Source organism: Rhinopithecus bieti, unplaced genomic scaffold, assembly GCF_001698545.2.
Source record: "Rhinopithecus bieti isolate Rb0 unplaced genomic scaffold, ASM169854v2 scaffold_7509, whole genome shotgun sequence".
Classification (NCBI taxonomy): domain Eukaryota; kingdom Metazoa; phylum Chordata; class Mammalia; order Primates; family Cercopithecidae; genus Rhinopithecus; species Rhinopithecus bieti.
In genome coordinates, this window is record NW_016805750.1 from 1,515,957 (window position 1) to 1,531,213 (window position 15,257).

At 51.4% G+C, this 15,257-nt stretch overlaps 1 protein-coding gene across 4 annotated transcripts; it reads right to left on the minus strand.

The window, feature by feature from the left end:
• Nucleotides 1-304: 304 nt before the first annotated feature.
• CUNH19orf12 (chromosome unknown C19orf12 homolog) lies at nucleotides 305-14,869 on the minus strand. 4 transcript variants are annotated; one of them, XM_017873592.1, is made up of 3 exons: nucleotides 14,639-14,869; nucleotides 7,074-7,243; nucleotides 305-1,562 (listed from the first exon to the last, which is right to left on the minus strand). In XM_017873592.1, the coding sequence occupies exons 1-3, from the start codon at nucleotides 14,749-14,751 to the stop codon at nucleotides 1,297-1,299; spliced, it is 549 nt and encodes a 182-aa protein (XP_017729081.1). In that variant the 5' UTR covers nucleotides 14,752-14,869; the 3' UTR covers nucleotides 305-1,296. The 4 variants fall into 4 exon arrangements, with proteins under 4 accessions (XP_017729081.1, XP_017729084.1, XP_017729082.1 ...); XM_017873595.1 differs by lacking the exon at nucleotides 14,639-14,869 and adding an exon at nucleotides 12,648-12,728; XM_017873593.1 differs by lacking the exon at nucleotides 14,639-14,869 and adding an exon at nucleotides 11,053-11,089.
• Nucleotides 14,870-15,257: the final 388 nt, after the last annotated feature.

The window sequence follows — 15,257 nt, forward strand, 5'->3', positions numbered from 1 at the left end:
TTGGAGACGGAGTCTCACTCTGTCACCCAGGCTGGAGTGCAGTGGCACCATCTTGGCTCACTGTAACCTCTGCCTCCCAGGTTCAAGCAATTATCCTGCCTCAGTCTCCCAAGTAGCTGAGACTACAGGTGAGCACCACCACGCCCAGCTGATTTTTTGGGTTTTTTTTAGTAGAGACGGGGTTTCACTGTGTTAGCCAGGATGGTCTCAATCTCCTGACCTCGTGATCCATCCGCCTCAGCCTCCCAAAGTACTGGGATTACAGGAGTGAGCCACCGCGCCTCGCCTGTGTGTTTTTTTTTTTAATTGAAGGTTTGTAGCAGCCCGGCATCAGGCAAGTCTATTTGGCACCATTTTCCAACAGCCATGTGCTCACTTTGTGTCTCTGTGTCAGCATTTTGAACAATAAATATTTTTAAATTAAGGTTTGTACATTTTTAAAATATAATGCTATTGCACATTTAATGGACTGCAATATAGAGTAAACATGACTTTTATATGCACTGGGAAACCAAAAAAATGTGTTTCCTTGCTTTACTGTGATGTTGGCTTTACTGAGGTGGTCTGGAACTGAACCCACAATATTTCCAAGATACGCCTGTACTTTTTACTAAAAATATTTCATTTGAGAAATAAACCTCAAGAACTACCATGACTTTTCAGATGGGAAGAGTGAGGCCCTGGCAGGGCGAGTCTAGGTGTGCGGCCTAGTGGGGTCGAGGTCAAGTCCACTTGGTATCTGAGGCTTCACTCAGCAGGCCGCCTGTCCCCTCCACGGGGCCATTCAGCAGTCCCTGGGTAGGGGAGGGCTGCACTAGGAGGTAAACATGATTCCAGCATGGGCCGCTCCAAGGCCCTGGGACCCCGGGGCCTGCAGGGGGGTGGGATCCAGTCCTGCAGCAGGTGCTTGGAAGAGGAGTCATCTCCCAAGATGAGAAGGCCCCCAGGGGAGGACGAGGTACAGTCAGACCGTCACTGAGCATGATCACTTCCCCAGACCCACACAGGTGAGAGGACTCAGCAGATGCCTCTGAGGCTTTTACTCTTCACCGGGGGGCAGTCAGAGGGCTGTCATGGCACACCAGTGCACATGCCACCAACACAAGCTGCTTCATAAGTAATGTCTGGAACGTGACACTGCACAGCGGTGGGCTCTCCAGCAGGACGTTGCTAGTAATACACTGATGACGTGGAGATTCCCCAGGGGCATCCACTGGGCTTCTCCCAACTCCCAAGCCACCTCTTCAGAGTCACAGAGTCATCTAAAGGGGACCCCCACCTCCCCAGAGGCACAGCCTAGTCATCGTACTGGATCTCGGCCCGCAGCTCCTTGGTGACGTAGTTCACCAGCATGGCCAGCAGCTGCTGCTGCAGGGCCTCGCTGCCCATGACCAGCGCAGTCAGCTGCACAGCATCCATCCACTCTAGGTGCCTGATGATGGCCATGGCTTCCTTAAAGAGCTTCTGTTGCTCGGCAGGGGGCAGCTCCATTAGGATTTGAGGAATTGGCTTAAACTGTCCACTTGTCATCCAGGCACCTAACAGCCCCCCGACAGCCCCCCCTAGAAAACAAGGAATTGTTCAATTAGTGGGGTCTTACTCATAAGCGATGGCCTTAATTAAGTTCCCACTGAGTGCACATCACCATCACCATGAGCAGGCGCATTCATGAGCGAGCCAGAGCGGGCTCGGTGTCACGCCTGCTCCGCCAGCCAGTGTGGAGGGCAAAGGTTTATGCAGTCTTCTGTCCATTTGGCTCCGATAATTGACACCCAACACGCATTCCCTAAGCTCCACATTTTTAGGGATGCAAAATGATGCCTGCCTGCCCCATCTCCCACCTCAGTGCTGGGCCCACTAAGATCTTCTTCATGACCTGATGGAGGTTCCTGGGCTTACTGCAAAAATCCCTCTCTCATCACAAAGGAGAAGGCTGAGAAACAAATGCACTTTTTTTTTAGACCAAGCCTCGCTCTGTTGCCCAGGGTGGAGTGCAATGACACGATCTCAGCTCACTGCAACCTCTGACTCCCGGGTTCAAGCCATTCTCCCACCTCAGCCTCCTGAGTAGCTGGGATTACAGGTGCACACCACCACACCTGGCTAATTTTTGTATTTTTAGTAGAGACGGGGTTTCACCATGTTGGCCAGACTGGTCTCGAACTCCTGACCTCAGATGATCTGCCTACCTCAGGCCCCCACAGTGCTGGGATTACAGGCGTGAGGCCCTGTGACCAGCCACAAATGCATTTTCAAGAGAAACCATCTCGGGCTGGATGCGGTGGCTCACGCTTGTAATACCAGCACTTTGGGAGGCCAAGGCAGGTGGATCACCTGAGGTCAGGAGTTTGAGACCAGCATGGTCAATACGGTGAAATACCATCTCTACTAAAAATACAAAAATTAGCTGGGCGTGGTGGCACACGCCTGTAATCCCAGCTACTCCGAAGCTGAGGCAGGAGAATCACTTGAACCCGGGAGGTGGAGGCTGCAGTGAGCCGAGAGCACACCACTGCACTCCAGCCTGAGCAACAGAACAAGACTCTGTCTTCAAAAAAGAAACCATCTCAGTGGTGAGACTGAATTTCCTCCACTAGGCAGCTGATATGCTCCTTGCCCCTGAACTTACGAAATCTCCAGTGAGCCCACGTGGTTAAAGGACCTGGGGACAGATAAGGAGGCTCTTTCCTCTTGAAGCAGTGCTTTTCACAGAACCCCTCCAAGTTGTACAATGATAAATAACAAATCTGGCCAGGTGCAGTGGCTCATGCCTGTAATCTCAGCACTTTGAGAGGCTGAGGTGGGCAAATCACGAGGTCAGGAGTTCGAGACTAGCCTGGCCAACATGGTGAAACCCTGTCTCTACTAAAAATACAAAAAATTAGCCAGGCATAGTGGTGGGTGCCTGTAATCCCAGCTACTCAGGAGGCTGAGGCAAGAAAATCACTTGAACCTGGGAGGCAGAGGTTGCAGTGAGCCGATATTGCGCCACTGCACTCCAGCCCGGGCAACAGAGTGAGACTCCATCTCAAAAAAAATAAAAATAAAAATAAACAACGAATCTAAGGTAGTTTACTATTTCTACTTCTGCCACCCTAAAAGGGCAGAAACATTATTTTTAAATGTAAACTCATTGCCAAGGTTAGGTCATGCTATTCTGGGACTTAAAGACCTTGTATCCATGGAAAGTTCTAGCTGAAGAGGCCACGTGCAGGATATGGTGCAGAGGAAGTGAAGATGCCCCAGGGAAGGGGTCCAAAGTCAAGTGCCTCCAAGAGCTAGGGAGGAACTAAGAAGAGTGAGGGGGTGGGTGGGCCTTACGTGGTCCCTCCTCTGCTGAGGTCGGATGGGTGGCAGGCTCTGATTTCATCCCAGCCTACAGTCTGGGCCAACCAAGCCTTGAACTGCATAGACCTTTTGAGGCCCAGGACACAGAAGACCTGGACGACCTGGTTCCTATTAGGTGGCAGTGGCACTTCACGCCAGTTCATTGCTACCACACAAAATACCAGATTTGTATCTTTAAAACACCTCGTGATTTTTAAACATCACCAATCAGATATTTAAAGATGAAGCCCACTAGACTTAGTGACTCACTTTCAACAGACAGAGTATGGAAAGGGAGAGAGAAACTTTGTAATGGAAAAACCCAGCAAACATGCCCTTAACCAAGTGTTCAAGGTCAACATCACTGATGACATCATGTGAATGTCATATACACCCAGAATTAATGCAGGAGAAGGGAAGGGGCACATCACCTCCCAGGCATGCCTCCAAAGACTCCTAACTCAGTCCCATCCTAAACACATCTGGCAAATTCAAACTGAGAGATGTTCGACAAAATACCTGCCCAGTATTCCTCAAAACTATCAAGGTCGTGAACAAGGAAAGTCTGAGGAAAGTGTTAAAGGCCAGAGGAGACTAAGAAAGCAGGCAATTCAATGCAATGTGGTGTCTTAGACTGGATCCCGAAGCCAAAAAAAAAAAAGGCCATTAATGCAGAAACTGGTGAAACCCAAATCAAGTCTGGAGAATGGTTAATAGTAACATATTCGTTGGTGTTTTAGGTTTTCTTTGTTGGTTTGTTTTTCTTAGACAGAATCTCACTCTGTCACCCAGGTTGGAGTGCAGTGGTATGATTATACCTCACTGCAGCCTCAAATTCCTAGGCTCAAGCAATCCTCCCACCTTGGCCTCCCAAGTAGCTGGGATTACAGACTTGCACCACCATGCCTGGCTAATTTTTTTTTTTAATTTTTTGTACAGACAGGGTCTCATTATGTTGCCCAGTCTGGTCTCAAACCACTGGGCTCAAGCGATCTTTCAACCTCAAGCCTCCCAAAGTGCTGAGATTACAAAGGCATGAGCCACTGCACCCAGCCGGTTTTAGTTTTGACAAGCATACAGTAATATACATGAACAGTAGGAGAACCAAAACTGGGTGGAGGACATACGGGAATCCTTTGTACTATCTTCGCGACTTCTCTGTAAACCTAACATTATTGCAAAATGAAAAGTTTCTTTCAAAAATGCAGCCCAGGCCAGAGAGAACCCACTGGCTGGCTGGACTCAGACGACAGGCAGCAAAACCAGTGCTTGCTGCTTCTGGAAGCCAAGCACCGAGGCCTCTGGAGCAGACACCACCCCAGGTACGCAGCTGGGGCCAGCCCCATATCCCAGAGGCTGAATGCGACACGCAGACAGGGTTCATCTCCTCTGCAAAAGAAAGGCACATTCTGGGGAGGGAAAGCCAGCTAATTTACAAGTTTTACTGAACTTTTCCCCATGACACCAGTGAAATGCTCAGAGTCGACAAGAGTTGCACTCATGTGCACTAAACCTTTATGAGAACATCAATATTTGATTTAGAGCAGCACTTAATGCAAAAAGTCGCCAGGAATATCGACCAGCAAATTACTGGCTCTTTGGAGAGGAGAAAATTCCTTTGTTTTCAGGGTAAAATGATGCTCCCGCCCGTGAACAGGGGCTGGAAGTAGTGAATCCCCCGGGCTCTCTTAGTGGACATCCTGTTCTCCACCAGCTTTTACTCAATCTGAATAAAATATGTGCTCCCAAAATAGCATCTGGGCACAGCTACATGATAAAATGATCCCCAAAGCCTTCCCCTGAGCACTGATGGAGGTGGGGGCACAGATGCAGAGTGTCACAGAGGAAGAAGGAAACGGTTTTGTCTCCCCCATCTCCGGTTCCTTCTCAGATGGCAAGATGCTGAAGTCAGGCCTCACTAATTCATGGAGTTTGGAAAGGAAATATGGAGAGGGAAGGTCTGGGCCCACCCACACATTAATTTTTCTCCCCAGTGTGAGCCTCAGCTTAACGAAATATCCTTGAATGTCAATCCCACTACAGAAGGGAAGCACAGAGCAGGAACCCCACCAGCGAGCTGGGGAACGGAAGTCAACCTCAGCAGAAAAGCACTTCTCTCTCCCACCTGTGAGCATGGAGACTACATGCCACACAGAAGGGATCTCCACCAGATGGTAAGCTCTCCACGCCCCATGTCCCCAGCTCAGGCTGGCCAGCAAAGAGTGGGCATGTGGCAAATATCTGCCGTGCCTGATGTGAAAAATAAGTCATCATAAGAATCTCTGTTAAACAGAAGCAGGTCCCTGAAGCCACCTAGAAGCCACCAGGAGGCCTTGCTTGGCCCCTGCCCAGCTCAGGTCTGAAGGATGGTCAGCTCTCTGACTCCATCTATGGTTTGAGCCACAGACTCAGGCCAGGTAGACCTTCTGAGGCTCAGGACACACAAATTCTTCCTTCCCCAAGCCAAAGAAAGTAACTTCATCCTAGCTGCAAGGAACAGTGGAAAAATTAGCCAAACTTTCATTCATTGCCAGAAGTTGATTTTCAAATAAAAGCAGGTGGAAAATGGCCAGGCACAGTGGCTCATGCCTGTAATCCTAGCACTTTGGGAGGCCAAGGCAGGTGGATCATTTGTGGCCAGGAGTTTGAGACCAGCCTGGCCAACAGGGCAAAACCCTGTCTCTACTAAAAATACAAAAATTAGCTGGGTGTGGTGGCGCACACCTGTAGTCCCAGCTACTCAAGAGGCTGAGACAGGAGAAGCACTTGAACCCACGAGACAGAGGTTGCAGTGAGCCGAGATCATGCCACTGCACTCCAGTCTGGGTGACAGAGTGAGACTCCGTCTCAAAAAAGAAAGAAAAAAAGTAGGTGGTAGAGGTGGGCAGGCCCTCTAGGGGTGAAAGGCAGTTCTTTTGGTGGTCTCTTTCAGAACAGGGGAGCTCTCTCAGAATGAGCCCGCTCACATGAATTGGCCACACCACATGTGCTGAGAAGGTGCATGGCCTCTTCCAGCCTCCTCCCTGGTTTCCTTTCTGCAGGGACCTTGCAGTCATGATCAGGGTGAGGGAGGCCACCATGGGACCCAGGACACCCTGGTATCTTCAGAGGCCTGCTGCTCTGATACTTATTCTGGGATCCTAGCACTGGGGAAAAGGTGCCTCTAGGCCCAAATGACACAGATGCCATTTTCAAGAGTGCCCCACACTTCTGAGACATTCACACAGAAGCTTGCATTTCCGACGGGACAAATTACATCTGCAAAGAACATTTCCCAGAGGCAACCTTAACTCCACCAACTCCTCCCACGAGATGCATGGCACCACTTGTACGAGTTCGTTTCTCCCTGTGTTTATTTTCTTTTTTCCTTTTTTTTTTTTTTTTTTTTTTTGAGATGGAATCTCGTTCTGTCGCCCAGGCTGGAGTGCAATGGCACGATCTTGGCTCACTGCAACCTTTGCCTCCCGGGTTTAAGCAATTCTCCTGCCTCAACCTCCCGAGTAGCTGGGAGTATAGGCATGCGACACCACACCCAGCTATCTTTTGTATTTTTAGTAGAGACAGGGTTTCACCATGTTGGCCAGGCTGGTCTCAAACTCCTGACCTCAGGTGATCCACCCACCTCGGCCTCCCAAAGTCCTGGGATTACAGGTGTGAGCCACCGCGCTTGGCCTTCTCCCTGTGTTTCAACGGCCCTTTTATGACATCCCCAAGGCTGGCTGTCTCTGTGAGACACCTGCACTTACCAACGGCGAGTCCCGGCGGGCCGCCCACCAAACCCCCGACGAAGGCCACGGCCCCTGTGACCAGGGCACCCTTCCCAGAGTGTTTGACAGCCGCCTTCATCTTCCTCTCCCCAGAAAGGGAGCACAGCAGCTTCATGATGTCCTCCACCATGATGGTCATCGTGGCGGGCCTTCAAGGGAGAAGTTCAGAGGGACAGTTTTAATGAGCATAAGAGTATTAACGCCACTCTAGTTCCTAGAGTTTTAAGGAAGGGTCCCCCTTTTCAGGAGAGCACAGCAGCTCCAAGCACCTGTATGAGACAGCATCCAGACGGTGGAAAGTTCCCACAGACAGGGCAGGCAGCAGTTAGTGAATAAGCAAATAGCAGCGGCTGAGTGGGTGAAAGGTCTTCTTTGCCCTCTGATTAACTTCCGACTTAGGACAGATTAAGGAGCAACCCGGCTACATGTTCTGCTGGTTCATCACGAGGGAGGTGGTCTGACCCTTCTGGTATCAGTGGCCTTTGCACTGGCTCGGGGAATGCCCTGCACACAACGTCCAGCAGAGACCGGGAAATCCTGGCACCAGGCATCTGAGCTAAGGCCAAGCCAGAGCTGGGGAAGGGATGGGACTCTGTGACTACACGGGCACTCACCTCCGGTGGGCCCTGAGCAGAGGGTCAGATACCTCCCTTCTAAGACGGAGACAGTCCCTGCAGGCTGGACTCTCAGATGGTGCCAGCAGGATGGGCAGGAAGCGCCTGGCATAAGTCTGGAAGCCTGCAGGCTCCCGACCCAGGATGGCTCTGAACGAACACTGTTACTAACGCACACACTGGGCTGCCTTAAGCAACTGCTCTTAAAATTCAACACAGTTGTACCCATGGGACACTAAAAGCAGGGACAAGATAAAGCAGGGAGACAAAGCAACTGGAGAATAAAATACATGAAAGCATGCCCAGGCTTTGCGATACACATGGACAGAAAGATGGACGGGCAAGTGAACCTTCAGCACAATGACTTTAAGCAAAATCCTCCAGGGTAGGGAAAATGTGTGCCACGCTGGAGCCAGAGCAGGGAGGGATGGGCTCTAGAGAGCCCAAGGGCTGAGAAAATCAAAGGGGCCACGAGGTGGGGGGTCTCCTCAGAGCTCTGGCTGAGCCCAAGGCTCCAGCAGTACTTCCCTTTCTCACCAGCACTTCCCATTTCATTCTAGGTGGAAATATTGAAACAGGTGCTACAGCAACTTGACTGAGGAAGTTATGGATAGATTCTATTGCTTATTATCTTTTTTCTTTTTTGAGACGGGGTCTTGCTTTGTTGCCCAGGTTGGAGTGCAATGGCACAATCACAACTCACTGCAGCCTTGACCTCTTGGGCTCAAGCGATCCTCCCACCTCGGCCTCCTGAGTAGATGGGACTACAGGTGTGCAATCACCACGCCCAGCTAATTTTATTTTTATTCTTAGTAGAGATGACTACTATGTTGCCCAGGCTGGTCTTGAACTCCTGGGCTCAAGGGATCCTGCCTTAGCCTCTCAAAGTGTTAGGATTACAGGCACGAGCCACTACATTTGGCCTTAATATCTTTGGGTTATATGTTATATGAGAGTTTTTTTTCTTTTTTCAGAGACAGTGTCTCTTGTTGCCCAAGCTGGTGTGCAGTGATGCGATCATGGCTCACTGCAGCCTTGAACTCCTGGGCTACAGTGATCCTCCCACCTCAGTCTCCTGAGTAGCAGGGGCTAAAGGCATGCAACACCACGCTCAGTTAATTTTTTGTTTTCATACAGACAGGGTCTCGCAATGTTGCCCAGCCTGGTCTTGACTTCCTGAGCTCAAGCAATCTTCCTGCCTCAGCCTCCCAGAGTGCTGGGATTACAGGCATGGGCCACCACACCCAGACATGTGTGCTTTTCTGACCCAAGGATGATCCAGAAGCAGAAGTCCCTACTGTACAATTGCTCTCCCAATCCTAGGATATAATTTTGAGCCCAGAGAACAAACCCATGAATCCATGAGAAGACCACAAAGTCAGGTTCTCAGAACTTCTCTGCAGTCCCAGGAGAGCATCCTGTGCTCCTGCCCCTGTAAATTTCCCTTCTTTTTCCCCTTTGGTACACATTAGACCTGTTCTCCACAAGTGCACAGGAACCACTGAAAACCTTGTTAGATGCAGCCAGTATGGGAGGGTAAGATTCTGCATTTCCAACAAGCCCCCAAAGTGCTCCTCTGATCTCACTGTGGGCAGCAAGACCCCATGAAGGCAAAACCCAGGACTCTGACATTCGTTACTCAGTCTTCAAATTCAGAAATTGCAAACAAGCACCCTTAGATATGTCTTTTTAGCCCCATGAAGTATAAGAGGCAGTGGGAGGGCAGGCCTTGTAAGCCCTGCTCACATAAGGGACTGGAGGAGCACTCAGGCCTGTGGGTCCCTACTCTGACTACCCTGTGCCCTGGAACTCCCAAAACCTGATCTCCTGGTTTTCAGGCCCTGCCCAGCTCCTTTGCTTGCTGACGGGTTGAATGCCTCCTCCTTCTCCCCAGAAGAGAACCCCCTTCCACTATTCCAGTGTCAAGATTTGTTTACATACAAATGTCTAAATGATAAAATGGCATTATAACAGCGTCCCGACTGAATAGGCAGAAGCCACTCGGAAATGCGGAGACAGAAGGCAGAACCTGATTTATCCAGTCACCATGGTCCTGAAACAAAATGACATAGATAGATAGAGATATTGACAGAGAGATTTTGTTTTCCTTTTTTTTTTTTTTTTTGGAGACAAAGCCTGCTCCGTCACCTAGGTCACCTAGGCTGCAGTGTAGTGGCACGATCTGGGCTCACTGCAGCCTCCACCTCCCAGGTTCAAGCAATTCTCCTGCCTCAGCCTCCTGAATAGCTGGGACTACAGACATGCACCACCACACCTGGCTAATTTTTGTATTTTTAGTAGAGATGGGGTTTCACCATGTTGGCCAGGCTGGTCTTGAACTCCTGACCTCAGGTGATCTGCCTGCCTTGGCCTCTCAAAGTGCTAGGAGTACAGGTGTGAGCCACCACATCCAACACAAAATGAGATATATTTCAAGTACATATTAAGGTAACCAAAGGAAATAATTTTACAGTAAAATCTTACAAAAAGCTCAAAATCCTGGTGTAAAATATCTAATCACCTTTGAGCTTAGTTCTGGTTTATATCCAGCTTTCATCTGTCAATTACATTGGAAAAAGGGAAGGCCCCTTTGGAGGCTGCAAGGAACCTCCCTTTCCCAGGGTGTGAAGACCCTGAGCCCTGCCATGCTTGGTCTGCAAGACTGGCTTCCAGGTCAGTGCCTGGACACCACTCCCACCACAGGTTTTCTGCAGTTTTGGGAGTGGTGTTTTGGGTCTGCACTCTCAAAACAGTTTCTGCACAGCAAGAAAATGCATGTAGAAGTGGAAAGAAGGAAGGCAGGAAACAGATACATAAACACTTTAGCTTTACTGGCTACCCAAGAAAAAACCTAGCTTCCAACCTGCTCCGAATGACTTTAAGTGAAAATCTACAGAGGCTCAAGAGATGTCCTTGCAAAAATGCTACTTCCAACTCTACCTGGCCCAGCCAGGCCGGCATCAATGTGAGAGGAGAGAGAGAAATCAATTAGGCAAATAGTTAGGACAAGGGTCCTTGGCAGAATTCCCTTCTAATAAAAAGCAGCCTAAGAGGTCGTTTCCCTTTCAGAAAACACAGAAAAGGAAGGCAAGCTCTAACACAGAAAGGGGTCCCCTGTGTGACATACAGACATACGGTGGGCCCCCGTAAGCACAGTCCTCTCCCTACTTATAAATACTCAGACACAGCTGGGCATGGTGGCTCATGCCTCTAATCCCAGCATTTTGGGAGGCCGAGGTGGGCGGATCATGAGGTCAAGAGATTGAGACCATCCTGGCCAACATGGTGAAATCCCGTCTCTACTAAAAAAAATACAAAAATTAACCAGGTGTGGTGGTGCTCACCTGTAATCCCAGCTACTCGGGAGGCTGAGGAAGGAAAATCGCTTGAACCCGGAAGGCAGAGGTTGCAACGAGCCGAGATCACGCCACTGCACTCCAGCCTGGCAGCAGAGCGAGACTCTGTCTCAAAAACAAACAAACAAACAAACAAACAAACAAACAAATACTCAGACAGAGACTTGCATGGCACGGATAAGAAGAGCTACCCTGGACCAGGCATCTTGGAGTGTTCTACCCCCCGCCCCCCAACCTTTTTTCATACATGCACAGTAGGAAGAAATAAGCAACATGGAGTAGTAACTCAGGCTAAGAAGCCCACATGTGCACTAGAAAGGGTGGGGTGGAGGACTCAGAAATTCACACCTTATGTAAATGAAGCACCCCTCCCACGAGCTTGTCTATAAAAACCCTTGCATTTCACTGTAAAATGGCAGCCCATCTTTCTGGGACCCCTCCCTGATCCAGAGAGCTTTCTTTCTTTCGTTTATTAAACTTCTCCTCTAACCTACCCTCTGGAGTGTCTGCGTCCTTGATTTATTTGGCCATGAGACCAAGAACTTCCGTGACATCTCAGACAATGAGGCAGGTTTCACTGAGACACAAGCCCAGGGCTCTGCAGAATGGGAGGGCCAGCAGCTATCACTGCATGTATGAGGGCAGGTGGAGGAAGTCACTGCGTTTTAATAGCTCTGCACCATAGGTAGAGACGTTGTGGCTGACTCCATTCAAGGTTTAATTTATTTGCAATAATCATTTCAGAAGTTAGAGCATTAACAGGCTCTTGTTGGGGAAGAAAGGTTAGTAACTCCACCTCCTGAGCCCTTGCTAAAAAGCTCAGCTTGCTGAATTCTCCAGGCTCGCCAGATTGAGGGAAGCCCACCCTGCTCTTCTCCCACCGCAAGACTGCCTTTGTCTGTAAATGACAGGGAAGTGGGTGAGGAGGGAGGATGGGGACAGACCTCAGGGGGTGGGAGTGTGGCTCCCCCCTCTCCACTGTATCACACCTATTTCACACTCAGATTTGCCCACATACCAGGCCCTGATCACAGGAAGCCCATCTGCCAGCCACAGGGAAGGCAAATGACAACTTGAAGCCCCACTTTCTTGCAGGTGCCCAGGCTGCTCTGAGAGGTACAGAAAGATGGAGACAAGCCCATCCCACCGACAGCAGCCTAGCTTTCTGAGTTTGGACCAGATTGTAAGAGACAAGGGAGAGGAAGACTCTCTCTACTCCAAGTACCCTGTTCTTTAACAAAAAATTAGATCTGGCTCTTGTCAACATTGACCTCCAACCTCTCCATACCCCAGTGCAAAGGCAGTAGGTGGATCCCACCAGCAAACATTTTTAGATTGGATTAGCTCATAGTTGTTTTTTTTAAAACAAATTAGTTGCCAATATTTAAAAATCAGGAGATTTTGCATGCACCTCTGATTCCTGATTTCTCCTGAAAAACCAGAAGACCAGATCACATCGGACCTGCCATTCTGTGTAGCAATGGAGGCCAGGGCTGAGCAGGGGCTGTCTGCTGCCCACCCCCATACAGCAGGGCCCTGCCCTCTCCACCCCAGCCCCTCCTGGCAGCATGCACCTTACCTACCTACTTGATCAATAAACAGGTCACTTCAAAGCTTCTCCAAGTATCCCTATTGCTTTCTTTCTCTTTCTCTTTCTTTCCTTTCTTTTCCTTCTTTCCTTTTCTTTTCTTTCCTTCTTTTCCTTTCTCTCTCTTTCGTTCTCTCTCTCTCTTTCTTTCCATCTTTCCCTCTCCCCTTCCTTCCTGCATTTTTTTACCCCCTAGAAACGCAGTCTCCCTGTGTTGCCTAGGCTGGTTGGGGAACTGGCCTCAAGCAATTCTTTCGCCCGGGCCTCCCGAGTAGCTGGAACTACAGGTGTTATTTCAAGATGGTGAAACCCCACCTCTACCAAAAAATACAAAATTGGTCAGGCACGGTGGCTCACGTCTGTAATCCCAGCACTGTAGAAGGCAGAGGCAGGTGGATCACAAGGTCAGGAGTTTGAGACTAGCCTGGCCAAGATGGTGAAACCCCGTCTCTATTAAAATAAAAAAATAAAAAAAAAATACCCAGGCATGGTGGCGTCGCCTGTAATCCCAGCTACTCGGGAGGCTGAGAGGCAGGGGAATTGCTTGAACGAGGGAGGTAGAGGTTGCAGTGAGCCGAGATCGCGCCACTGCACTCCAGCCTGGGTAACAGAGCAAGACTCCGTCTCAAAAAAAAAAAAAATTAGCGGGGCGTGGTGGCGGGCGTCTGTAATCTCAGTTACTAGAGAGGCTGAGGCAGGAGAATCGTTTAAACCCGGGAGGTGGAGGTTGCAGTGAGCCGAAATCGCGCCATTGCACTCCAGCCTGGACAACGGAGCAAGACTGTCACAAACAAACAAACTCAACAAACTACCTGTCACCCCCAAAACTAATCTCACCTCCTAAATCATTAACGGCCCTTCCTGACCAAATCTAAACTAGCGCCCAGATCTTCTTCCACATATGGCTCAGCGGCTCTGCTGCCCCACAGGAGTCCTGTCAGGATCCCTTTCATATTTATAATACCTAGCCACCCCACCCCGCCCCGCCCCATGCCCCACCAGCACCCCCACGCTACCCCCACACGCTACCCATCACATTCCTGCAACCCCCACCCCGCTTCTCCGCCCCCCACCATTCACATTTCCTCCCACCCCACCCCGCCAACCCACATCCCCCACTTTTTTCCACCACACCCCACCCCATCACCCACTCCCCACCACGTCCACCACCTGGGCACCCCCCACCCACCACACCCACGCCTACACCACTACTGGGTGACACCAAGCCAGGGCCGGGACGTCTAGGTTCCCAGCTCTTGCTGCTCTACTTTGTGTCACTTCAGCCTCTTCCGTGCCTCAGCCCTTCTCTTCCATAGGGACAATGACTTACACTAACAGTGTCCATCCCGGCACTGGGATCTTCTTGGTAGGCCGGGCTCCCCGGCAGGCGGGGACCCCCCCCAACCTAGACGCTCCCGGGGCCTCCAGGCCGTTCTGTGGGGTTGCCCCTCTCCCCTCGCGGGGCGGCCTGGGAGCGCCCGCTCCCCGGCTGCCGGGCGGACCTTTCCTGGGGAGCCTGAGCGTCCTTGCGGGCCTCGGCGATCAGAGGCGGCTGCGGACTGGTCTGCGCTTGATTGGCTGCCCCGGCTCCCCGGCCTCGGTCCCCGCCCGGCTCCCCGGCCGTTGCCCCGGCCTCAGGGCCCGGCGGAGGGTCGCGGCAGGCCTCGGTGGCGGCCCCCGGCGCTGGCCCCGCCCTCCCTCCCGCCTTCCGGCTGCGCGGGGCCTTCCGGGAAGCCACGCGTCGGGCCGGCTTCTGGCCAAGAGCTGCGCACGGCCTTAGGGGGTCCCAGGGGTCGCTGCTGGGCACCCCCTCCCCGGTCCCGGCCCAACCCGCCGCTGACACCGGGGCCCTGGCTTGGGTTACGGGTGAAGCACCGAGACGAGGCGCCCGGAGAGGAGTCCCGGGGACCGCAAGGCCGCGCTCCCGCAGGCCCAGCCCTGCCTTTCTCCCTTGCGCACGCACGATCAGATCCGGGCCCCGCGCACCTGCCTCCCGGACCGCGGGGACCTCCCGGGGACCTCCCGGAGACCTCCCTCCCTTTGGCCTGGAGGACCCCTTCCTCCCCGCAGTCTGGGCGCGGAAGAGAGATCAGGGGCATCTGGAGGTCAAGGGTGCTGTGTCAATATTTGGTGAATGTGTCGGCCGAAGCCAGATTTCCGCTGTTCCAGAGCTGCTCTGGAGCCTCTGGGTCTGGGGGTTGCACAAGGAGAAGCAGGCTAGGCGGGACCGTAATCCCAGCTGCCAGTGAGGCTGAGGAGGGAGGACTGCTTGAGCCCAGCAGTCCAAGCGTGGGCAACACAGTGACATCCCATCTCTACAAATAATAATAAGAATTAGGCCGGGTGGGTGACTCATACCTGTGACCTCAGCATTTTGGGAAGCTGAAGCAGGAGGATTGCTTGAGCCCAGGAGTTCGAGGCTGCAGTGAACCATGATTGCAGCCCTGCACTCCAGCCTGGGAGACAGAGCGAGACCGTCTCTTAAAAAAAGAAAAAAGGAAAAGAACTGCCTTTGCTCTTAGGATTCTTGGATGGGGGCCAAAGCTGAGGCTAGGCAGCCTCTTAGGAAGGTGCAAAGGGCATGAGGCTGGGGTTGCAGAACTGC

What these genes read in the sequence shown, in the direction of transcription:
- CUNH19orf12 (XM_017873592.1), bottom strand. Translation starts at nt 14,751, where the DNA reads ATGCCCCTGATCTCTCTTCCGCGCCCAGACTGCGGGGAGGAAGGGGTC. An exon ending in CCCCGCGGTCCGGGAGGCAG is followed by an intron (nt 7,244 to 14,638) that starts GTGCGCGGGGCC and finishes TCTCCCTTGAAG; the next exon opens with GCCCGCCACGATGACCATCA. An exon ending in CCCGCCGGGACTCGCCGTTG is followed by an intron (nt 1,563 to 7,073) that starts GTAAGTGCAGGT and finishes CTTGTTTTCTAG; the next exon opens with GGGGGGCTGTCGGGGGGCTG.